The following is a 25,622-nucleotide window of genomic DNA, read 5'->3' on the forward strand; positions in this document are numbered from 1 at the left end:
GGAGGCCGCCCTGGATTGGAAGGGTCAAATGTTTCCCGATGTCATCATCTGGTGCCGTCGTTGGTGCCCTCCATTCTTTGTTTACCGAATCTACTTGGATTTTCTATAATATTCAAAGCAGTTGCTTTCGAACGAGGGATTTCATGGCTAAATGAGGTAAGACAGGAAATCCGCTCATAGATTGTGTAGGACACACATGCATATTGACAAATCCAGGCGGGAGGTTTCAAAAATACTTTCTCAGTCGCCAACGTACTGGAGCATCTTTAATAAGTGAAGATCTACAGATCCAGAATATCTGTAGTGCCAGCAAAATGAATTATCTTACGGGAACTATACACCCTGATCCCAGTATGTTGAAATACAGTGGTGGTCGTTTCACATGTCGACACGACTAAGAACCTAATGAGCTCAGTGGATGGAGCCGCTCTGTCCTCTGAAGCGGTCAGCCTGTCAGGTCACATCGAAAAGTTGCGTTGGCTCTCTGCGTGTAAACCTGGTACACATGGTATCAGATGTACACGTGGTACCAACCAGATGAGTTCCCAGAGCTGGTTTCTGTGAGAATGGAGAGACCTGTGTGGAATGTGGAGGCACACAGGCAGGCCCCAATTCAAAAATACTGTAGTACATTGAACAACAAAAAAACATCCACAGGTGCTGCCAGGGTACGAATACTGCCGTAGGAAAAAATAAATACCTGCAGAACATTTCGCTGTTGGAATGTCGCTGAATTTCAGTAGTTAAGCCTGAGAAAATCTCTTTGTGATTGATGCACTGCTATTCAAATGTAAGAACATGCGACGAGTGTGTGGGTGTCCGTTGTCTTCTTTAGACTGCAAAGCCCTCCTCCGCCGTACCCTTCAGACGGCATAGAGGAAAAACAAGTTCAAAATATATTTTTTAAAGAATGGTCCCCAAATTTACGATTGGAACATGATCCAAATCAAATCAGTGTATTGGTTGTGTACACAGCTTAGCAAGTATTATAGCAGTGCAGCAAAATGATTCTGTTACTCCTAATAATGCAGTCAAATGTACATTTTTTTTTTTAAATGAATGGAAAGAAAAAAATAAGAAAAAAATCGTAAGAAATCAGGAATGGTTCAACAGTCTTATGGCCTGGTGATCAACTGATGTCTTATGGCCTGGTGACTGAGGAAGCTGCCTTTTTTGACACCGGCTGCTGTACATGTCCTGGAGGGCAGGCAGCGTGGCTTCTGAGCTGGAGAGTCATGATGCACCTGCTCTCAATAGTGCATCTGTAGAAGTCCGTGAGGGTCTTAGGGGCCATGCCAAATAGATTTCTAGCCATCTGAGGTTGTAAAGGCGCTATTGCACCTTATTCACCACAATGTCAGTTAGGTGAGACCATTTTAGGTCCTTAGTGATGTGCAGGCCGGGAAACTTGAAGCTTTTGACCCCTCCCACTGTGGCCCCCTTCGAAGAGGATGGGGTGTGCTCCCTCTTCTGTCTCCTGTAGTTCACAATACGATCCTTCCTTTTTTTATCGTTGAGGGACAAATTATTTTCCTGGCATCACGCCGTCAGCACAGGTGTGTCTGCATATGCATGAAATTCCAATTTTTCATGTTGAAGCAGATGATTGTGAGTTTGTGTTGGTCTGACATTAATAGGGCCTTCCTAATTTGGCCTCATTTTAGATTTGGTTCAATAAAAAATGCTAGCAGCCGTGATTGAATTCAAACGTGAGTTGATTTTGGGGTGTGGTTTGATGTGGGTGTCACTTGTGTGTGTTCTCAGGTGATTTCATACATTAGCTTCAGCCGGGTGGTGTGGAACTGTGGCAAAATTGGATTGACTTTGGATAGCCTATCTCTGGGGATAGTTAGGGACCGTCAATAAATTACACATTGTAAATGGGACAATATTTTCACTATGCACATCTCATTATATGCTTTCAATATTTGTATATTAATTTATACAATGTATAGTTGGTTTGAGGTTAAGTCATTGTAATGTGGAGCGATTGACCTTTTAAAGTATAGTCCCGTGTATGTTGTGTAATTTTCTGATGGTCCCTAACTATCCCCGTAGGGATATCGAATGTCAAACCAAATTGACCATGGGCATTACGACCGGTTCGCATGCAGCTGCGCTCGGAATTGATTACTTGGGTGCTGCCAGCTGTGGGCAGGATTAAAATTAATCCCAACCCACTGATAACTGTTACGGTACCATTCATTCCATGACATTCCATTTTTTTTAATCTTGCAAATCTTAGTTTTGGACTAGACTGACTTCATGACCAAAATGATCCTATTTACATTTTGTAGTCAATTTTGACACTAGAGTAAATGTCGGACTCATATCGATGCCACATCAGCCATTTAAAAAAATGAAAAGTTGCTGTTTAGGGGCAGTTGCTCTATACAACTTCATGTTCCAGCAGAGAGGTGCAGTGGTATGTGGTAGCTATTAAGCCCTTCTGTCTTCCCCGGGGTGCAGGTGTGGTGATGAGATGAGTTACCTGCTGAAACGGGGGGATGGAGAAGTACCAAGACACACACCGGAGAGAAGTTTGAAATAGTTTAGGGGAAAAAACACTGCTACAGAATGGCATTGTTGTGGTGATGTGCTGTCAACTTTTTCCGAAGTGGCAGTATGAAATGAAGGAGGAGTTGTGAGGATAGATGAACTCCATTTACTGTAGGTAAACATTGGTTGTCGGTTCACAAAAGGACTGCTGTTTAGTCTGTAAGACATAAACTCAGCAAAAAAAGAAGCGTCCTCTCACTGTCAACTGCGTTTATTTTCAGCAAACTTAACATGTGTAAATATTTGTATGAACATAAGATTCAACAACTGAGCCATAAACTGAACAAGTTCCACAGACATGTGACTAACATAAATGGAATAATGTGTCCCTGAACAAAGGGGGGGTCAAAATCAAAAGTAACAGTCAGTATCTGGTGTGGCCACCAGCTGCATTAAGTACTGCAGTGCATCTCCTCCTCATGGACTACACCAGATTTGCCAGTTCTTGTTACCCCACTCTTCCACCAAGGCACCTGCAAGTTTCCGGACATTTCTGGGGGGAATTGCCCTAGCCCTCACCCTCCGATCCAACAGGTACCAGACGCGCTCAATGGGATTGCTGGGACTGACATTCCTGTCTTGCAGGAAATCACACACAGAACGAGCAGTATGGCTGGTGGCATTGTCATGCTGAAAGGTCATGTCAGGATGAGCCTGCAGGAAGGGTACCACATGAGGGAGGAGGGTGTCATCCCTGTAACGCACAGCGTTGAGATTGCCTGCAATGACAACAAGCTCAGTTCGATGATGCTGTGACACACCGCCCCAGACTGTGACGGACCCTCCACCTCCAAATCGATCCCGCTCCATAGTACAGACCTCTGTGTAACGTTCATTACTTCGACGATAAACACGAATCCGACCATCACCCCTGGTGAGACAAAACCACGACTCGTCAGTGAAGAGCACTTTTTGCCAGTCGTGTCTGGTCCAGCGATTGTGGGTTTGCGCCCATAGGCAACGTTGTTGCCGGTGATGTTTGGTAAGGACCTGCAAACAACAGGCCTACAAGCCCTCAGTCCAGCCTCTCTCAGCCTATTGTGGACAGTCTGAGTACTGATGGAGGGATTGTGCGTTCCTGGTGTAACTTGGGCAGTTGTTGTTGCCATCCTGTACCTGTCCCGCAGGTGTGATGTTCGGATGTACCGATCCTGTGCAGGTGTTATTACACATGGTCTGCCACTGCGAGGACGATCAGCTGTCCGTCCTGTCTCCCTGTAGCGCTGTCTTAGGCGTCTCACAGTACGGACATTGCAATTTATTGCCCGGGCCACATCTGCAGTCCTCATGCCTCCTTGTAGCATGCCTAAGGCACGTTCACACAGATGAGCAGGGACCCTGGGCATCTTTCTTTTGGTGTTTTTCAGAGTCAGTAGAAAGGCCTCTTTACTGTCCTAAGTTTTCATAACTGTGACCTTAATTGCCTACCGTCTGTAAGCTGTTAGTGTCTTAACGACCGTTCCACAGGTGCATGTTTGTGTTTAAACCCTTTACCATGAAGATCTGTGAAGTTATTTGAAGTTTTAAGAATGATCTTTGAAAGGGCCCTGAAAAGGGTCTGTTTCTTTTTTTTTTGAGTTTAGATTGGATGCTTACGTCTGTGTTGTCACTCCACTTGTCTCTCTAGTACAGGAGTATTCAACTCTTACCCTACAAAGTCCAAAGCCTGCTGGTTTTCTGTTCTTCCTGATAATTAATTGCACACATCTGGTGTCTGTCCCAGTTCTAAATCAGTCTCTGATTAGACGGGGACAATGGAAAAAAAATGCATTGAAACTGGCTTCGAGGTCCAGAGTTGAGTCTGAGGGCTCTAGTATTTTGCACATTGTGCACTTTATGATGAATCAGTCTAGTTGTAACTGTCCCTGGTGAGAGACCCTGCATGTTTGAACAGACCAACTACTTTTTGTTGACCGCTAAATGAAAAGGCTTCTGCTTCGTCTAATCTTGCGTCAGTGACCGTGTTCACATGCACACCAATATGCCGTTATTATTTGGGATACTCAGGTATTCTATTTTTGAGTTGACGCATATAAACATCATATCCCGTTTACAATAACTGGAAAAAGCTTGTATCCCAGGTTATGAGAAAGCAGGATATGATGCCTGGGCTATGCTGATATAAGACGGGATACTGTGGCATGTAAACGTCTTGTTCCGTTTACTGTTATTTTTGCGGTGTGCTCAGGCTCAGTTTCGCATATCATGGGTGTTGTGTGAAGATGTTTTCATCTGTTTGTCAAACAAATCACTTCAAAAAGTTGGCTACCTGCGCAGTTCGATCCACCATAATAATCTAGCCTACTATAATTAATTTACTATAATTTACTATTGGCGATTCGGTCACGTGCAGCTGGGCTCAGAATTGGTGATTACTTGGGTACTGCCAGAAACGGCAGGGATTCAGACTTTAGAACCCAGTTCCTACATTTGAATATAACAATTTATTTTATCAAACAAAACTGTGCTACATTTTATCTCTGGGACCCTCAGGATGACAAATCAGAGCAAGATTACTGAATGTAAGTACATTATTTACCTTCAGAGGTGAATGTATCAAACCAGTGGCCGTGATAAAGTGTTTTTGTTGTTGTGCACTGTAATAGCTACTGTAAATTGGACAGTGCAGTTAGATGAACAAGAATTGAAACTTTCTGCTCATGTAAGACATGTCTATGTCCTGGATTGTTGGATGTTACTGACAACGTCATTGTAGACACATTAGCACATGTTAGCAACAACCGTCCCGGTATGGAGACGCCGATCCCGTAGAGGTTTTAAGAGATGCTGAAAGAAAGAAATCATATTTCTCCACTCCTATTCCTTAGACAAAATTAACATATATTTTATAATATCACTGCAAAAAATGCATAATTCTGCAGGAATTCATATTATTATTAATCTACATGTGAAATGTTATAGGCCTGCAGTCTGTGTCCATATTTCACTTACTATTCCATTTAACCCACATCCTTAATGAGGAATATTCTGTTTATTCATGGACACAGGGATACTCATGAGCGGGATATCAAAGGTGCAAGCTTATTCCGAATAAGAATTTAAGCGAGTTTTGAGCTACTATCCGGAATACTGTGCACATGTAAACGTGGTCAGTGGTTCTAATGGTTCAGTGGGTCAGAGCAAGGTTTCCCAAACTCGGTCCTGGGGTCCCCCATGAGTGCATGTTTTGGTTTTTGTCCTAGCACTACACGGCGGATTCAAATCATCAAAGCTTGATGATGAGTGGGTTATTTGAATCAGCTGTGTAATGCAAGTTTGTTTGAAAAAAACAAACAACTGAATGTGCACCCAGGGGAGTCCCAGGACAGAGTTAGGGAAACCCCATGTTAGAGCAGGGGTTTTCTAACCTCTCCTCTGGGACACTAATCCGTTCCATGTATTTGAACTATTCCAGGGCTGGCAAACCTGGTTCAACTTGTCAACTATTTCTCAAGCCCTTGACTATCTGAATCAGGTGAGCTAGTTCCATGCTTCTAAATCCTGGTCCTGGTGACCCAAACGGGTGCACATTTTTGTTTTTGCCCCAGCACTCGCACACCTGATTCAAGTCAAAGGCTTGTTGAGGAGTTGAGTGCAGTGTGTGAGTGCAGTGTGTGAGTGCAGTGTGTGAGTGCTAGGGAGAAAACTCAAATGTGCACCCCTTTGGATCCACAGGGCCAGGATTGACAAAACACTGAGTTAGTTCAGGGCTACAGCAACATGGTTAGGTTTCTGGATGGGTTTAAAAACCACTGGCAACATCAGGGTCGTAGTTTCAATTCCCACGTGGACCACATGCTGAACACACGTGTCGCAGTCAATGCGGACCTTTCTGTAAGTCTCTTTTGGATAAAAGCGTCGGTCACACTTTATCTGGATAGTCCATCTGTAGATGCTCTCGTACATGGTCATACTATCAACAAACTATCTGTTGATAAGCGACTGCTGGCTAAGGTTACGGTTAGGTTTAGAATAAGGGTTAGGGTAGGGTTGATTTTAGGGTTAGGATAAAGGTTAGGGTTAGTAGATAATTAGTTGAAATGTTAATGACTAGTCTGTAGAGCATCTACAGATGGACTATCCAATTAAAGGGATACCGAGGCTGCTAAAAGACCATTTATTAGTCATACCGACAAAACGTAGTAAGTATGCAACAGTGACCTATGAGGAATACACGTCTGATATCTGTGTGTTTGGATTTGACATATGAGAGAACTCCGGTTGTACGCCCAACAGGTGTGTGATTAGGTTCATCGCAACACATTGCTATTGTTTGATCTTATGACCTTCTCCGTTACTCCTGGAAACCACCCGCCCCTTCCGTGAAGAGTAGGTAGGGCACTTTGGTTAATGTCACTGCCTGAAAGTTCCCCCAACGCAAAGAGCTTTAGCATAACAGTAATTAGCTGTTAAATGTTATTTGACACGTGTGGAATAGTAACACTTTGTCTGGAGTTCTTTGGCCCATTTGGAGGTGAGGAAAAACCTGAAACCTGTTGACTTTTTAAAGTAACCTTTTAGCTTTCATCAACTCTTCATGGAACATTGCAAACACAAGCTAAAATCTCAGTTTTAAACCACATTGTTGCAATGTGTGTAGGCCTATAGGCACGGAAAGAGTCTGTGGAGCTGTTGACATTATAGAAATTCTATGTGCATTTTTTTTTGTGCCTCACTGTACGTTTTAGGAAGAAAATATAAATTGGCCCACCACAGTGAATGCAACTGTTAAGCATGTAGCCTAGCTTCTGTTAACACTTTTTACAGTACACCCAATTCTGCATACCTAAAGTTCACCTCTATAATTTGCATAGCTCGTCTAGATAATCACCACCTCTTGACAAAACAGTCCTTAACACACTTCCATGGTTGGTCAATGACTATTATTAACATATGTGTCATTCTGTCTGTTTGTCTTCTACCTGTTAGGTCTCTGGATGCTTCAGCTGTTAACAGTACAGCTTTAGAAGACTCTGAGGACTCCGATTCAGAAATTCAGCAGATAGTGGCTGATCTGGAGTCAGACAGCGAGATGAAGTCATACAGTTCCACTCTCACTCTAAGACCCTCTCCCACCCACAAGGGCATGGACAAATCAAAACAGGGCTTCCGCAAAGTTTCCCTGGTCACTAACAATGACACCACAGACCACACTGAAGACAGTGTGGACTACAGAGAAAGCCCGATCAACGAACCGAATAGAACTGAAAGTGACCTAGGTCCAGTCGCACCAGAATACAAATGGAGGAACCTGTACGAAGGGGTGCAAACTACTTTCGAACCCAAAGGGGAGACCTGGCGCTCTGACTCTCAGTCAGATGAGTCAAGAGTGTCCACATACGATGGACACTACTCTTCCCTCTCCCCCTCCCTCTCTGTGTACACACGACAACTCACCTCTCTCGGGCCGCCATTCCAAGAACCTGGCTTGTCCTCCCTCTCTTCAGAGACACCCCGATCCCCTGGCAACGGCCGCTGGTTGAGTGACAGGAGCGAAGCTCAGTTGACCCGGGAGAGTAGCGAGCCAGAGACAGGAACAGGCAGGGGGAGTAGGAGGGTGTGGGAGGAGGAGCTAGCCACTGCACCTGCAGGACAGAGAGAGAGAGAGGTAGAGCAAGAGGGGAGGGAGGGAGAGTCCATGGCAAGGAAGATAAAGTCAGGCTGTGACTTGCAATCACTCCCAGTCTCAAACTTCTCCTCGGCGGGTCAGACCATTGACAACGTGGACTACAGCAGAGGCAGCATTGACTCCTACTCCGGACAGTACAAGGCCACCCGCGTGGATCTGCTCCCTCCCCCCTCCTCCTCGGACCCTTCCCCCTCTTCCTCTCCCGTGACCCCTGAGCCGGGCTCCCCCTATCACTGCGACATAGAGAGCCTGGTGGACACCCTGAAGAGCATGAACCCTAACCTTCCCCAGAGGCAGAGGAGGCTGCGTGGGACCACCGCCCCCTCCATCATCTCCTCCCTGCCCTCCATCGAGGAGGACACCCCCAGCTCCAGCCCCACCAATACCAAATCTCCCCAGGTGCCCCTTGGGTCTCTGCTGGAGGGCCCCAACAGCCGCTACAATCTACCCGCAGACCTTGGCCTCAACTGGAGTGCCCCCAAGGAGATGCATTCCCCTCTGGAGTTGATGAAGCTACAACAGCAGCAGCAACAGGAGCAGCAGGCTGGAGACCACCATTGGAACCGTGGAGGCCTCAACCTCCCACTCCGAGCCTCGGCTCTTAGCAGCATCGTCATGAGGAAGAGCTCCTTGGGCAGTGACTCTTCCCCAGAGCACTCGCCGTCCCCCCTGCTAAACGGAGGGAGCAGCAACCAGTCTCCAAACCCCTCACGCCTGGACAGATCCCTCCTCTACTCTAGCTATCGTTCAGCATCGATTGATCAACCACAGGAGAACGGCAAGGCCCATAGCCCAGGCCAGCGGCCCTCTCTGTTCCTTACGGGCTCCCTACCGGACATAGGGCCTAACCAGGACCACATGAGTTCAGGGCCTGGTATGGGCATGGCTGATGTGTCTGGGAGCGGACTTGGATTCAAATCTGGAGTTGGAACCCAAACTGGAACAGGAACTGATCCTTCAACCCACTTCCGCTACGAACGTTTCTCCTCCCGGATGTCTGACTCCTTAACCGGAAACAACACAGACACCAACTGTCGAATGATCAGGCCCCCTCCCTTCCCTAGCTTCACCTCTACCCAAGAAGGCCTTCTCAGTCCCACAAGCTCATCTCTGGACATCTACAGGTCTTTCGCCAATGCTAATGAGTCCGCATTAAAGCTCAGCCCGGGGCTGGGTGGTATGAGTTCCAATGGCAACATGGGCTCTGTGGGCTCTATTGGTCTGGGTCTGCAGAGGAACTTCAGTAACGAAGGCCTGAACTCACCACTGTTCAACATGGGGTCCCCCCATGGAGGGTCTCACTTCAGTCCAGAGGCTGAGAAGAACCTGATGCCCAAGTACAGGGCTTTCCCTGACGCCTATGTGAGTACTGACCTGGGGATTTCTTTTTAGCATTGATTTCGATGGAAGGTTTGAGAAGGGAGAATATTTCAGTAAGAGATTGCGTGAAAACTCGGATCATGGGGATGGTAAAGGGGGTGTGATGTAAGTCATGGAAAAGACTAATGGGACAGGGTCTAGAGTAAGGGAAATGGAGGCATTTACTAGGACTGCAATTCGGTTGTATTTGTCATGTATTTCAGCATTGGCTTCATTCATTTTTTAAATAATGCTTAGCGAGAGATTGTGGGAACACGGTGTGAGAGGAGAAGAATACAGAAGGAGGGGAAATGGAATTCAGCCTGGGTATGCAGGATGTAAATGTTTTAGATGCCTACTAAGCATTTGAGCCTTAGTTTAATAGAAGTTCTGGAATACAGATGAGTTTCAATTTTTTTTTTTTTTTTACCTTTCACTGAATGAGTTCCACCACAGTGATGCCGATGCCCTCGCTGATCGAAAGGGTGTGTGAGAGAGCAGTGAAATGAGTCTAGGGTGACGTTCCATGGCCATATACATAAGATCAGTTTACAGTATGTACAATATCTGTTCTCCCCTCTCATGTAGATAGTTCTTCTCCATCTGCATTCTCTCTTGCCATAATACACATCTTCAGGTCTCTAATAAATACAGTAGTACACAAGAATACAGGTGACACTAAAAGAGGGAGGTGACTTCCTAAGAACTTCTAGAAATAAAGAAGTGACTCTTTGTGTGGCTCGGGTTGCTGTGGTTACAAGGTGAGTGGGTTAAGCTAATGTTTTGCAGTGTGCCTCTTGATGATAATAGCTTTCAGGACGGGTCCTGATCAGCAAGTTATTTCATGCCAACACACATATTCACGCAGGCATGCACGACATGAATGCACATGCATGTGTGAGCGCACACACAATCATTCATTCTATGGTCCTCAAGGCTTGGATCGCACGCTAAACTCATTCAACAGTCTCACACTCCAAAAAGTATTTCAGCAGATTTTGTGCGTTTTTGTGAAGCTTAATTCGTGTGAAAAGACACACATTTTTGTGCGATTTAATTTACAGGTAAATAAAAAAAAATTTTGGGGGGGGGGGCATTTTGGGAACAATCTTTTGAAAGTTATTAGAGTGCCCATTGCATGATGGCCAATGTTGTTCTACACTGCCTTATTTTATGTCCCACATTTATTTATATAAAAAAAAGGTGTTAACAAACCAATATTGTTATTCAACCAGGTTGTCACCTGAAATAATTATAATATAATAGTAGCCTTATACTGTTTTTTGGTTTATTAATGTAAATACTGTTTTTTATGCCTGTTTTCGCTTAATACTTTGGGATACTGGTGCACTTGTAGTCAAAAGCCCTTTTTTCGCATAGGCAACAGTAGGCCTACACGATTTTCTTAATAATGTATTTCATATTTCGGGGACCCTACATTATACTATTTTCTTCATAATGCATTTAATACAAGGATCCACTTGTTCATGTACACGATACAATTTATTTCATAATGATTGGGGAATGGGGATACATTTCTATGATGGGAAATTATAATACACAACAAAAATACACACACTTGCACACTTGCACACTTATACACACACTCACTTTGTTTGTACTCATGTTATAGCCAACTCTTGTCTTGGCTGTGCCAATTGTGCGCCACCCTATGGGATTCCCAATCACAGCCAGATGTGATGCAGCCCGTATTTGAACCAGGGACTGCAGTAACGCGTCTTGCACTGAGATGCAGCACCTTAGAACGCTGCGCCACTCAGGCGGGCATATGGGTGATCCACACCCATCTGATTTGATCATTGTCAGGTTATTAGATGTATAAGCTTCAGTAACAACAGAACACCATGGTTGTAATAACACTTTAAACACAGAGTTTGTCAATGTGTAGAACGTGTTTGTTTTGGGTCCATACTGGTAAGTTAACTTATGTAAATGTCTAGTCAGAGGTTTTTCTTCTGAATAACTGGTCAGGGCATAGCACTTTCCATTCATCTTCAGGCAACTTTGATGTAGGCTTGATCACACCTGTAGTAAGAATGTCTATCCATCACGCCCATTGTGGCTTATCCATTGTTCACTAGATATATCAATGTAATTACACCCAACACAATGTTGAAAAACAGAATGCTTCCCACTACTAGATCACTTAACTAGACGTGAGGTGGACGTGATCCCAACGCTGCCACCAATGTGGTGTAAAAAAGTGAAAGCTGCAACAGGAAATCTAACCATGGCCTCGTATGTGGCATGGGAATTTAAACCGCACATTTTCAGGTCTTCTGTTTCCCCACATTTATCGATTAATTCATTTCCCATCATGAAAATGTTTCCCCATTCCCCAATCAAATACCTTCATTGATTGATACCACACAAAAAAATAGACTGCAGTCTGTCAACCGACATAGCACCAGCATCCCAAAGTATTAAACGAAAAGAGCATAAAACCATAAAAATAATGTATTTCAGTAACAACTTGGTTGATTAACAATATTGTGTTAACACATTTATAACACACATTATATTTTGGGGGGTATTGTTTTGTATATACAGTTGAAGTCGGAAGTTTACATACACTTTAGCCAAATACATTTAAACTCAGTTTTTCACAATTCCTGACATTTAATCAGAGTAAAAATTCCCTGTCTTAGGTCAGTTAGGATCACCAATTTATTTTAAGAATGTGAATTGTCAGTATAATAGTAGAGAGAAATTATTTATTTCAGCTTTTATTTCTTTCATTGCATTCCCAGTGGGTCAGAAGTTTACACACTCAATTAATATTTAGTAGCATTGCCTTTAAATTGTTTAACTTGGGTCAAATGTTTTGGGTAGCCTTCCACAAGCTTCCCACAATAAGTTGGGTGAATTTTGGCCCATTCCTCCTGACAGAGCTGGTGTAACTGAGTCAGGTTTGTAGGCCTCCTTGATCGCACACACTTTTTCAGTTCTGCCCACAAACTTTCTATAGGATTGAGGTCAGGGCTTTGTGATGGCCACTCCAATACCTTGACTTTGTTGTCCTTAAGCCATTTTGCCACAACTTTGGACGTATGCTTGGGGTCATTGTCCATTTGGAAGACCCATTTGCGACTAAGCTTTAACTTCCTGACTGATGTCTTGAGATGTTGCTTCAATATATCCACATCATTTTCCTGCCTCATGATGCCATCTAGTGCACCAGTCCCTCCTGCAACAAAGCACCCCACAACATGATGCTGCCACCCCCGGATGGTGACCTTTGGCTTGCAAGCCACCCCCTTTTTCCTCCGAACATAACGATGGTCATTATGGCCAAACAGGTCTATTTTTGTTTCAACAGACCAGAGGACATTTCTCCAAAAAGTATGATCTTTGTCCCCATGTGCAGTTGCAAACAGTAGTCTGGGTTTTTTTATGGTGATCCTTGCTGAGCGGCCTTTCAGGTTATGTCGATATAGGACTCGTTTTACTGTGGATATACATACTTTTGCACCCGTTTCCTCTAGCATCTTCACAAGGTCCTTTGCTGTTGTTCTGGTATTGTTTTGCACTTTTTTGCACCAAATTACGTTCATCTCTAGGAGACAGAACGCATCTCCTTCCTGAGCGGTATGACGGCTGCATGGTCAGAAGCTTCTAAAGCCATGACATCATTTTCTGGAATTTTTCAAGCTGTTTAAAGGCACAGCCAACTTAGTGTATGTAAACTTCTGACCCACTGGAATTGTGATACTGTGAATTATAATTGAAATAGTCTGTCTGTAAACAATTGTTGGAATAATTACTTCATGCACAAAATTGATGTCCTAACCAACTTGCCAAAACTATAGTTTGTTAACAAGAAATTTGTGGAGTGGTTGAAAAGCGAGTTTTAATCACTCCAACCTAAGTGTATGTAAACCTCTGACTTCAACGGTGTATATATTTCTTTTTTGTATTTATTTAACTTTTACCCCTTTTTCTCCACAATTTTGTGGTATCCAATTGATAGTTACAGTCTTGTCTCATCGCTGCAACTCCCGTACGGACTCGGGAGAGGCAAAGGTCGAGAACCATGCATCCCCCGAAACACAACCCAACCAAGCCGCACTGCTTCTTGACACAATGCCCACTTAACCCGGAAGCCAGCCACACCAATGTGTCGGAGGAAACACTGTGCACCTGGAAACCGTATCAGCGTGCACTGCACAGGAGTTGCTAGTGCGCGATGAGACAAGGACATCCCTGCGTGCCAAACCCTCCCCTAACCCGGACGACGCTGGCCCAATTGTGCGCCGCCCCATAGGTCTCCCGGTCGGGGGCGGTTACGACAGAGCCTAGACTCGAACCCAGAGTCTCTAGTGGCACAGCTACATAGCACTGCGAAGCAGCGCCTTAGATGACTGCCCCCATTTGTTTTTTTACATAAATATATGTTCGACACAAAAAAAGGCAGTGTGGAACATCTTTGCCCATTATGCATTTCTCCAATAACTTTCAAAAGATTGTTCCAAAGTTTGCCTCCCAAAAATCTATTTTCCTATGAATGAAGTCGCTCAAAAATGTGTATTTTTCTACGAATTAAGTAGCACAAAAGTGTGTGTATTTTCACACAAATTAAGCCACACAAAAAACGCAAGAAATCTGCTGAAATACCTTGTGTACACATTTGCACGAATTGAGTGTGAGATTGTGTTGACTCATTATACAAAATTGGAGTTCTTTCAGTTTTTCAGCCTCTTCCACAGAACTTTGAAACGGGCACATAAAAGCTTTCACAATCAGACATTATGGCTTATTTTTACAGTTTACATTTACCGTTTATGCCACATAAATGTCACACCACAAGATGCGTCCTCGATGGGAAATACATTTACATTTGAACCATTTAGGATTTTTTCCTCAATAAAGTAGCTGTCAGCCTATTCACTGCTAGTAACACGGCTAGGGACAAAAGTCAAGTGCGAGTGTTAGTTCACGAAAAGGGTCTGGTTTCTTTGGGACTATTTAAGATTACTCTTTGAAGAGTTAGCGTTTCAGACGATTTCGGAAGATACAGATGCCATAACAGTATACATTTGAGCTTTATCCGGCTGCATTCTACTGAGATGTTGGCGCTTGTCCTATGCGAACTGTAGGGTGATTTGCAGAGTTGGCACATTGCATGTGTGCCTTCTTTGTTTTCCAGTCCGGATATCTAGTTGCCTTGCCTCCTGTCAGGGCCACAGGTAAAACTCATGTTGCTTTGTGTCTCTGAGACTATTATTGACCCTGCTGAGCCATGTGATTAGGCTCCTCAATGGGAACTGGCTGTCTGACCTCAAATGTGTAGGCCGAAACCTAATATAAATCAGAATATGAGATACACATCCGAAAATGAGATCCACATGGGTGAGAATGTTTTATTTAATTTATTGTATTTAACCAGGCAGGTCAATAAAAAAGCAAATTACTATTTGCAATGGCAACCTGGCTCAAGTCTTTTTGAGCAAATCTCCCATTGACATCAATACATGATTTATGCAATAGTTTCTGTGCATGCATAGCCTAGATCTCAGGTAAGAATGCAGACAGAAGTCACAAGGGCAGTTCAGTTTCCTATAATGTCAGTGGTTCTCTGACCCCAATGCTATGTCACTAGGGCAGGTAAAGTAAGTGGCTTATCAAGTGAGTGTTGCCAGGCGAGTGTTTGGGGAAAATTTGTTTCACCACCCACTGTTGGCTTTTACAGCCTCATCCTGCTTTCCCTCTGCCAACAGAGAGAATAATTGAGGGAGAGATGAAGAGAGACAGAGATGGACATGGACATGGAGAATGAGAGTCTCTCCAACCCTCTGTCTCTCTTTTACTAAGAACAGAGGAGAGGGATGGAGATGGGAGAGTGTACGAGAGAGAGTCCAACATGCAAAGACAGACCTATCAAAACACAATGGTTGGAGTTTCTGGGGAATATTAATACTCAGGGGCAGGGTTTTAGAAGTGTGGGTGGTGGGGGGGCATCTAGAACAAAAAGTAAGCAAAATGTCCACAGTTTTAAGTGATTAATAAGACTAAACTAGATCAAAGGTAATTCAATAATACATATTGTGTTGCACCTATAACCAATCGCCTAACAAATGAACAACTCATGAAACAACTCTTTATTAAGACATCCTCTATGCCTGCACGCCAGACCCCCACCAGTCTAGTCAATAACTCAACTCTCTCCCAACACAATTTCCTTCCCAGTTCCCACCTTTTATTTTTGTAATTCACAAGGGAAAGGTTTGGAAAGAACAACAAAACACATACAACTACACATACACATTAACACACAGAAACAGCACATCCTCCATATAATTACTCTCATAGGCCTAATAGTATTGTAGAGCTCTTTTTACTTTTACACCAAATATAGCTGGGTCACCCCATCCTGCCCCTAGGGGTCTTACCATCCTGCAGCGCCCCAATCCAACACACCTCTACTCAGCTTTAGGATCTTAATGAAACATTGTTGGTTTTGGGTGTGTTGGGCCAAGTGACAACCCACAGGATGGTAGACCACCAGGGCCCAGACTGAGCAGCCAGGCAGCTGGGGATTGCCTAAATAGGTATCTCCCCTGACGTGGGCATGTTTTCAATACAGACTCCTTTACTCATACTGTACTCCGTACAACGCATTCAATCCTTATGAACGTTTCCCAGTATAACCTTAGTCTTGTAATAAATAAAATCTAGTGACACATAACTTGACATTGTGGGATGGTAACCAACCTTTCAATTAATGGCAATGCATTTCTTATGCCACTTTAAATGCTTGGTTCCACAGCTTCTTCAGATAAGTCTCCAGGATCAACATTTCCATGCAAACAAAAACAGGGAGAAGGGAGAATCTGTAGACATGCAGAGATAAAAGAAGTACTCTTTGCCAGAATTCAGCCAGCCTTCACCAGACCATAACAAAACGCAAATACAGCATGTCCCCTTTTTGTGTTTTACAGCTCCAGCAGAGGAATTACATTTCTGAGTGCATGTTATTCAGTTTCACTGGCATATAGTTTGTTCTATGGATGGTCTTAAACTGCAGTAATTTATGTCTGAGATTATATGAACGTGGCCGGGCATTCAAACATACAGTATTTTTATCCATTCATCATCGTTAATAGCTTCTACCAGGTCTTCCTCACATTTTTGTTTGACATGTTTTGTGTAGTCGGGAAACGCCTCTTTCAACCCTTGATACATGTTGGTTTGTCAGACTGCCTTAATATAGCATCTGGCTTGTCCACTGTTTGCTGCACAGAGAGAAGAATTTGTATTATGTTCTACATGGTAGAACAATAGTGAAGACATCAAAACTATGAAATAACACATATTGAATCTTGTAGTAACCGAAAAAGGGTGGCTACTTTGAAGAATCTAAAACATATTGTTTAACACTTTTTTGGTTACTACATGATTCCATATGTGTTATTTCATAGTTTTGATGTCTTCACTATTATTCTACAATGTAGAAAGTTAAAATAAAGAAAAAGCCTGACATGAGTAGGTGTGTCCAAACTTTGGACTGGTACTGTATATATTTTACGGGTCGCCACTGGCCTAGTAATACAGATATCCTAATATAAGGGCCATGTGAGAATCTCTGGGAATTTAAACTATTTCTTAAGTTATTTTTGCGCATTTGATATTACCTATAGGGCGCAAAATTGCTGGGACCATGGCTGTCAAGTGGGCTCTGTCACATACGCCTAAAATAACATTGCGGGACTGCGGTTGTTTTGTTTTACCAGTTGTAGCGGGTGGGAGTCGAACAGAGAGCTGCGGGAGCGGGACGAAGAAATTGGTCCATGCAGACCTCTACTGTGCACCATGACAGTGAAGTCTGTAATGTTAGAGCTGTTTATTAGTAGGGAATTAGCTAGGGAAACTTGACAGATCAATAACGTTACATTGCCGTACTGACTAATAAAAACTCACATTGCACTGAAAAAACCGTGAGAATATCAATCTTCAATCGTATGGCTGATGGTTTCATTGTTTGATTCAGGTCTAGTGTGATGCAAACAAGTGCTATTAGATGGCGATATGAGGTGGCCATTACTATCTGACAGATAACTAAAGGCTAGAGCTGACCTGGCTGTGGTAGCTACTAGCTAGCGTATCTAATTCATTCATCTCAGTCGAGAGGGGATGAAACATTAACTAACGTTACTTCTCAGTACTGCGAATAAACACTAGTTACATTTTCTTTCTGTTAAGTTAAACAGCAGTTACCTTGCAAAATACATCAGTCAACTAAAGAGTAGCCAGTTTCTGCTCTGCTTGCCTTTATAACTCGGTGAAAGAGCAAAACACATACACACTGAACTATGCGCAACTCTCCCATGCTGATTCAGCCAGCCTTCCAGAAGCTTTGCCTTCACACAGCCTGTCAGCCTGCTCTGTGATGTCCTCCAACATCCAGCCGGTTGAACATTCCAAACCGCCTACCTGAGCTCGGAGGTGTCCACATGGTCCGTAAGCACACCATTGCCGCTTTTTGTATCACATTGCAATGATAAACAAAAATGCAATCTCAAAATGTGGCGGGGACATGACTCAGTCCCCAGTAAAAGTTGCGCCACTGCTCAGGGAAACAGACTATGGACAACATGCCTTGGACAAACTACATCCATGTCTGTACGTACAGTTGAAGTCGGAAGTTTACATACACTTAGGTTGGAGTCAATTAAACTCATTTTTCAACCACTCCACAAATTTATTGTTAACAAACTATAGTTTTGGGAAGTTGGTTAGGACATCTACTTTGTGCGTGACACAAGTAATTTTTCCAACAATTGTTTACAGACAGATTATTTCACTTATAATTCACTGTATCACAATTCCAGTGGGTCAGAAGTTTACCTACATTAAAATTGACTGTGCCTTTAAACAGCTTGGAACATTCCAGAAAATGATGTCATGGCTTTAGAAGCTTCTGATAGGCTAATTGACATTGTTTGAGTCAATTGGAGGTGTACCTGTGGATGTATTTCATGGCCTACCTTCAAACTCCGTGCCTCTTTGCGTGACATCATGGGAAAATCAAAAGAAATCAGCCAAGCCCTCAGAAAAAGAATTGTAGACCTCCACAAGTCTGGTTAATCCTTGGTAGCAATTTCCAACCGCTTGAAGGTATCACGTTCATCTATACAAACAATATTACGCACGCATAAACACCATGGGACCACGTAGCTGTCATACTGCTCAGGAAGGAGACGTCTCCTAGAGACGTTCTGTCTCCTAGAGATGAACGTACTTTGGTGCGAAAAGTGCAAACCAATCCCAGAACAACAGCAAAGGACCTTGTGAAGGTGCTGACGGAAACAGGTACAAAAGTATCTATATCCACATAACCTGAAAGGCCGCTCAGCAAGGAAGGAGCCACTGCTCCAAAATCACCATAAAAAAGCCAGATTACGGTTTGCAACTGCACATGGGGACAAAGATCATACTTTTTGCAGAACTGTCCTCTGGTCTGATGGAACAAAAATAGAATTGTTTGGCCATACTGACCATCGTTATGTTTGGAGGAAAAAGAGGAACGCTTGCAAGCCGAAGAACACCATCCCAACCGCAAAGCACGGGGAAGGCAGCATCATGTTGTGGGGGTGCTTTGCTGCAGGAGGGACTGGTGCACTTCACAAAATAGATGGCAGGAAAATGATGTGGATATATTGAAGCAACATCTCAAGACATCAGTCAGGAAGTTAAAGCTTGGTCGCAAATGGGTCTTCCAAATGGACAATGACCCCAAGCATACTTCCAAAGTTGTGTGCGAGCAAGGAGGCCTACAAACCTGAGTGTTATTCCAGCTCTGTCAGGAGGAATGGGCCAAAATTCACCCAACTTATTGTGGGAAGCATGTGGAAGGCTAAGCAAAACATTTGACCCAAGTTAAACAATTTAAAGGCAATGTTACCAAATACTAATTGAGTGTGTGTAAACTTCTGACCCACTGGGAATGTGATGAAAGAAATAAAAGCTGAAATAAATAATTCTCCCTACTATTATTCATTTCACATTCTTAAAATAAAGTGGTGATCCTAACTGACCTAAAACAGGGAATTTTTACTTGGATTAAATGTCAGGAATTGTGAAAAACTGAGTTTAATGTATTTGCCTAAGATGTATGTAAACTTCTGACTTCAACTCTTATGTGACATTAATGAAAACTACCCATCCAGGTAGCATGAGGGGCATAATTAATCTTGGCACAGGGTTATGTTTTCTATTCTTCTATTATTTTTACGAGTCTCTATCGCACTTCTCCTCCCAGCGATCTATCTGTCGAATCCTGCTTTGGATGCCACACCTCGTCTTTTGTATCTTCATCTCTTGTTTACCTTAAGTTCGACCTCTGTTTACTGGTGGATCAGACAGAGCTGAGTCAACAGTCTGGCCCGGGAGAGGAAGAGGGAGGGAGGTGAAGGGGTAACAATGATTAAGTCTTCTCTTTTACCTGCTGTTCCGTTAATCTCTCTTACACAAGTCTGTGCACAGTCTGAACGGATCATGCTGAGCCTACAAGACGTTCTGTAAGCACATTCCCCCCCTGCAGCGCTTGGCTTGAGGTTGACACCTGATCTGCATGGTGGAAGGTGGTGAGGCGTGGGTACATGATGGAACTGACAGCATTCACTCGATTAATCAGAGACACAGAGAGAAAGAGAGAGTGGGGGATGTACTAAACTATTGGTAAAGACTTGAGTAACTGATCTGTCAGTCAACCTTCTGCTCAAGTGCCAGGATTTCACAGTTGCAGGCACTAAAAAGTTAGGTCACTCCGCGGTATTGGCAGAACAATTGCGGCAATGCATTCCCAACGTGCCACTCAGGCTTCTTTTACTGCGATACAGGATTTAAAAAAAACTAAAATGTTAGTGCCCACAACTATTCTTAGTGATTTTGATAGTCACTCAAGGAATGACGTTCACTGCCTTCAACGGGGAACGGTTGCTTCCATACCCCGCTCGTCCCCGCTTTTGTGAATTTAGTTGAAAACATCTCTTTGCCGTGTGGACCTACTGTATGCCTGGCATTTCAATCAACGTCACATACTGATGTCTCATTACTATTGGGTGGGTTGTAGTCATTCATCGCTGAGTGTACAAAACATTAGGAACTCCTTCCTAATATTGAGTTTTACCCCCTCAGAATGTCCTCAATTCGTCGGAGCATAGACTCTACAGTAAAAGGTGTTGAAAGCGTTCAGGGATGCTGGCCCATGTTGAATCAAATGTTTCCCACAGTTGTGTCAAGTTGGCTGGCTGTCCTTTGGGTGGTGGACCACTCTTAATACAAACAGGAAACTGTTGAGTTTGAAAAACTCAGCAGCTTTGCATTTCTTGAAACACTCAAACCGGTGCGCCTGGCAACTACTACTACACCTTGTTCAAAGGCACTTAAAAAGTTTGTCTTGCCCATTCATCCTCTGAATGGCACATATACACAATCCACGTCTCAAATGTCTTGAGGCTTAAAAATCCTTCTTTAACCTGTCTTCTCCCCTTCATCTACACTGACTGAAGTGGATTTAACAAGTGACATCAATAAGGGATCATAGCTTTAACCTGGATTCACCTGGTCAGTCTGTCATGGAAAGAGTTCCTAATGTTTTATACACTCAGTGTATAACTGTTATGTACAGTTGAAGTCGGAAGTTTACATCCACCTCAGCCAAATACATTTACATTTTCACAATTCCTGACATTTAATCCTAGTAAAAATTCCCTGTCTTAGGTCAGTTAGGATCACCACTTTATTTTAAGAATGTTAAATGTCAGAATAATAGCAGTGATTTATTTCAGATTTTATTTATTTCATCGCATTCCCAGTGGGTCAGAAGTTTACATACACTCAATTAGTATTAGGTAGCATTGCCTTTAAATTGTTTAACTTGGGTCAAATGTTGTGTGTAGCCTTCCACATGCTTCCCACAATAAGTTGGGTGAATTTTGGACCTTTCCTCCTGACAGAGCTGGTGTAACTGAGTCAGGTTTGTAGGCCTCCTTGCTTGCATACGCTTTTTTTCAGTTCTGCCCACAAATTCTCCATAGGGTTGAGGTCAGGGCTTTGTGATGGCCACTCCAATACCTTGACTTTGTTGTCCTTAAACCACTTTGCCACAACTTTGGAAGTATGCTTGGGGTCATTGTCCATTTGGAAGACCCATTTGCGACCAAGCTTAACTTCCTGACTGATGTCTTGAGATGTTGCTTCAATATATCCACATAATTTTATTGCCTCATGATGCCATCTATTTTTAGAAGTGCACCAGTCCCTCCTGCAGCAAAGCACCCCCACAACATGATGCTGCCACCCCCGTGCTTCCTGGTTGGGATGGTGTTCTTCGGCTTGCAAGCCACCCCCTTTTTCCTCCAAACATAATGATAGTCATTATGGCCAAACAATTATATTTTTGTTCCGTCAGACCAGAGGACATTTCTCCAAAAACAATCTTTGTCCCCATGTGCAGTTTCAAATCGTAGTCTGGCTTTTTTATGGCGGTTTGGAGCAGTGGCATCTTCCTTGCTGAGCGGCCTTTCAGGTTATGTCGATATAGGACTCCTTTTACTGTGGATATAGATACTTTTGTACCTGTCTCCTTTTCGCACCAAAGTACGTTCATCTCTAGGAGTGGTGTTTTATACTTGCGTACTATTGTTTGTACAGATTAACATGGTACCTTCAGGCATCTGGAAATTGCTCCCAAGAATGAACCAGACTTGTGGAGGTCTACAATTTGTTTTTCTGAGGTTTTGGCTGATTTCTTTTGATTTTCTCATGTTGTCAAGCAAAGAGGCACTGAGTTTGAAGGTAGGCCTTGAGATACATCCACAGGTACATCTCCAGTTGCCTCAAATGATATCAATTAGCCTATCAGAAGCTTCTAAAGCCATGACATAATTTTCTGGCATTTCCCAAGCTGTTTAAAGGCACAGTCAACTTAGTGTATGTAAACTTCTGACCCACTGGAATTGTGATACAGTGAATTAATTATAAGTGTAAACAATTGTAGGAAAAATGACTTCCGTCATGCACAAAGTAGATGTCCTAACCGACGTGCCAAAACGATAGTTTGTTTTCAAGAAATTTGTGGATTGGTTGAAAAATGAGTTTAAATACTCCAACCTAAGTGTATGTAAACTTCCGACTTCAACTGTAATTCCAACTTGTGGGTCAGTCCCAAAGGTGAAGTTTACTGGTAGTATGCCTTATGAATCATGCCAGTCATGCCCTTTAGAATGAACTAGTGTTTTTTACAACCAAATCCTAGTCGCTAATGGAAAAAGCACACTCGACACAGAAACAGTCTGGATAATTGCCACGGTAACCGACACTCAATCACTTTTGACAAAAGGACCTTGGCAGCAGTGTGTCGTAACCAGACAGGTGAGGACACTACATAATGTTCACTCTATTGTGGGACTGCTCACTCTGTCTCTCAGCAGTTTCAGTCGGGTTATTCTACCCCCAAAGACACCACAGATACACGTGGTGTGTGTAATGACTGTACGAGTTGATTTAGGGCTTACATAATGCATCTGCAGCATTTTCTATACGCTCTGCTCCAGAATGTTTCAGCTATGGCTCTGCAAAGGCATCTCGTCAAGCAAGCCACGATGTAAGAATGAAAGAGCACGAACCTGTGCCTTAGCTTGAATTGCACGCTATTACATTATTCTATAGATGTCGGCACGACACCTTTTGATACATTTGACAAGGTTTCAGTTTTTTGTTCCAATGTTGGGATTTGTATTTGGTTATCACATTTCAGACACACATCTGCTTTTGGCCGATAGAAACCAATTAAAAGCCGATTAATAAAACTGGTGCCAACCAAAATGAGGAGATCGTTAGTCATCATTTATCTTCTTTATCCAAACACAACGATCACACACGTACAGCGTACAGAGCCCATTTTGAGCGGGATTGCTCCTGCAGCTCCTCAGCTGGTTGTTCCTGGAGTAAAACGTGCTTTTATCAGCCCATTCATTGGGCAACAATTCTGAATAAAGTCCTGTGTTAAAAACAGTTTTGGTGCACGATTAAAAGGAGCTACTATTTTTATTTCTCAACTGTTAATTGATGCACGCCTCCCAATCACCATTAAAGTTTAGGCAACAGGCTCTCAGCTCGTCTCCCACCACTTAATAATGTGCGCTGGAGGCTTTATGCATTATGAAAACATATTTAAATTCATTGAAACCTGAATGTTTTATTTCATATTATGAGGCGCATGTCTTACCTTGCTTCAAAGTAGCCTATAGGCAAAATCCGACCATGGAAACCTGGAGGCAATTATTTGATAAAGACTTCATAGGCAGGGCGTGACTTTTAAGTTTGGAGAATCTTACAATTTATCCTACAATTTCTACCGTTTTGCATGCCAGTTGTGATTGTCGTGGAGCAGTTTAATTTCAATAACTTTTTAGTTTCTCAAAATCATTGTCACATGGTTAATCCTAAAAATCTGAATTAAAATGATACAAATCTCGAAGTCAACTAATGCAAGTTCACCAGCCTCTGCCATATGGGCACATTGATACACCATTATACACCGTGATCCATTGGCAGCTAAATAAATGAACACATGGAACTCATAGCCTATAGGCCAATGCAGCAGTAGGCCTATAACTTCCATTGCTCTTTCACACTGAAGATTGGTGATTACTGAGTGGGAGATTGTAGGAAAGATTTTTCAAATAGCTTACTGTGAGAAACTATAGTTTTAATATATTGTCATTCACAATGGATGTTTAAAAAAAACAAACACTTCCCTACATTTCTTCACAGCAGGCCAGGTACTTCTATGCGTGCTCAGGTGCGCGGGCTCCCTCAATATTATCAGGACAGAAACATGAAGCACTCCAAACAAAAGACAATGAAATATTTACAGATCTCGTAAATTACGGTTATGAAATAAACCAAAACTTGTTTCTCACAAGTTTAGCGGATTGTGAACTCTTGCAAACAACATTTCCACTCCGAGAATGAGAATGGTAAATGACTAATTAATAAATGCATTAACAGCAATTTATGTAACCAAATCGCCTCACAAGTCCTCAACTGACAGCTTCATTTAAATAGTACCCGCAAAACACCAGTCTCGACGTCAACAGTGAAGAGGCGACTCCGGGATGCTGGATTCTGTTTCTCAAACTAGACACTCTAATGTACTTGTCCTCTTGCTCAGTTGTGCACCCGGGTTCTCCTGTAACGTCCGTTGTTAAATGAAGACCAAGGTGCGGCGTGGTAGGCGTACATTTTAAATGTTCCACCAAAAACAATAAACAACTCAACGACCGTAAAGCTTAGGAGTGCAACACACAAAGACAAGATCCCACAACTGAAGGTGGGGAAAAAGGGCTGCCTAAGTATCATCCCCAATCAGAGACAACGATAGACAGCTGCCTCTGATTGGGAACCATACCCAACCAACAAAGAAATAAAAACATAGATTTCCCACCCTAGTCACACCCTGACCTACCAAATAGAGAATTTAAAGGATCTCCAAGGTCGGGGCGTGACATCTCCCACTCCTCTTTCTATTCTAGTTAGAGCCAGTTTGTGCTGTTCTGTGAAGGGAGTAGTACACAGCATTGTACGAGATGTTCAGTTATTTGGCAATTTTTCGCATGGAATTTCTCAGAACAAAAATAAACGGATTCAGAAGAAAGTTATTTGTTTCTGGTTTTGAGCCTGTAATCGAACCCACAAATGCTGATGCTCCAAATACTTAACTAGTCTAATTCTTTAATCAGCACAACAGTTTTCAGCTGTGCTAACATAATTGCACATGTTGTTTTTTTTGCCTTTTTAAATGATTAACTTGGATTGGTTAACACAACGTGCCATTGGAACACAGGAATGATGGTTACTGATAATGGGCCTCTGTACGCCTATGTAGATATTCCATAAAAACCTGCCGTTTCCAGCTACAATGGTCATTTACAACATTATCAATGTCTACACTTTATTTCTGATCAATTTTATGTTATTTTAATTGTTTAATTGTATTTTAATTTAAACTGTGCTTTTCTTTCAAAAACATGGACATTTCTAAGTGACC

At 42.9% G+C, this 25,622-nt stretch overlaps 1 protein-coding gene across 1 annotated transcript in view; it reads left to right on the forward strand.

Annotated features, from left to right (window-relative positions):
• Nucleotides 1–25,622, forward strand: part of LOC139391961 (uncharacterized) — a 590,779-nt gene that overhangs the window by 546,374 nt on the left and 18,783 nt on the right. The window contains exon 4 of the mRNA XM_071139566.1: nucleotides 7,489–9,550. Coding sequence (XP_070995667.1) covers nucleotides 7,489–9,550 — 2,062 coding nt within the window. The remainder of the gene's footprint in view (nucleotides 1–7,488; nucleotides 9,551–25,622) is intronic.

Source organism: Oncorhynchus clarkii, chromosome 32, assembly GCF_045791955.1.
Source record: "Oncorhynchus clarkii lewisi isolate Uvic-CL-2024 chromosome 32, UVic_Ocla_1.0, whole genome shotgun sequence".
Taxonomy (NCBI): Eukaryota; Metazoa; Chordata; class Actinopteri; order Salmoniformes; family Salmonidae; genus Oncorhynchus; species Oncorhynchus clarkii.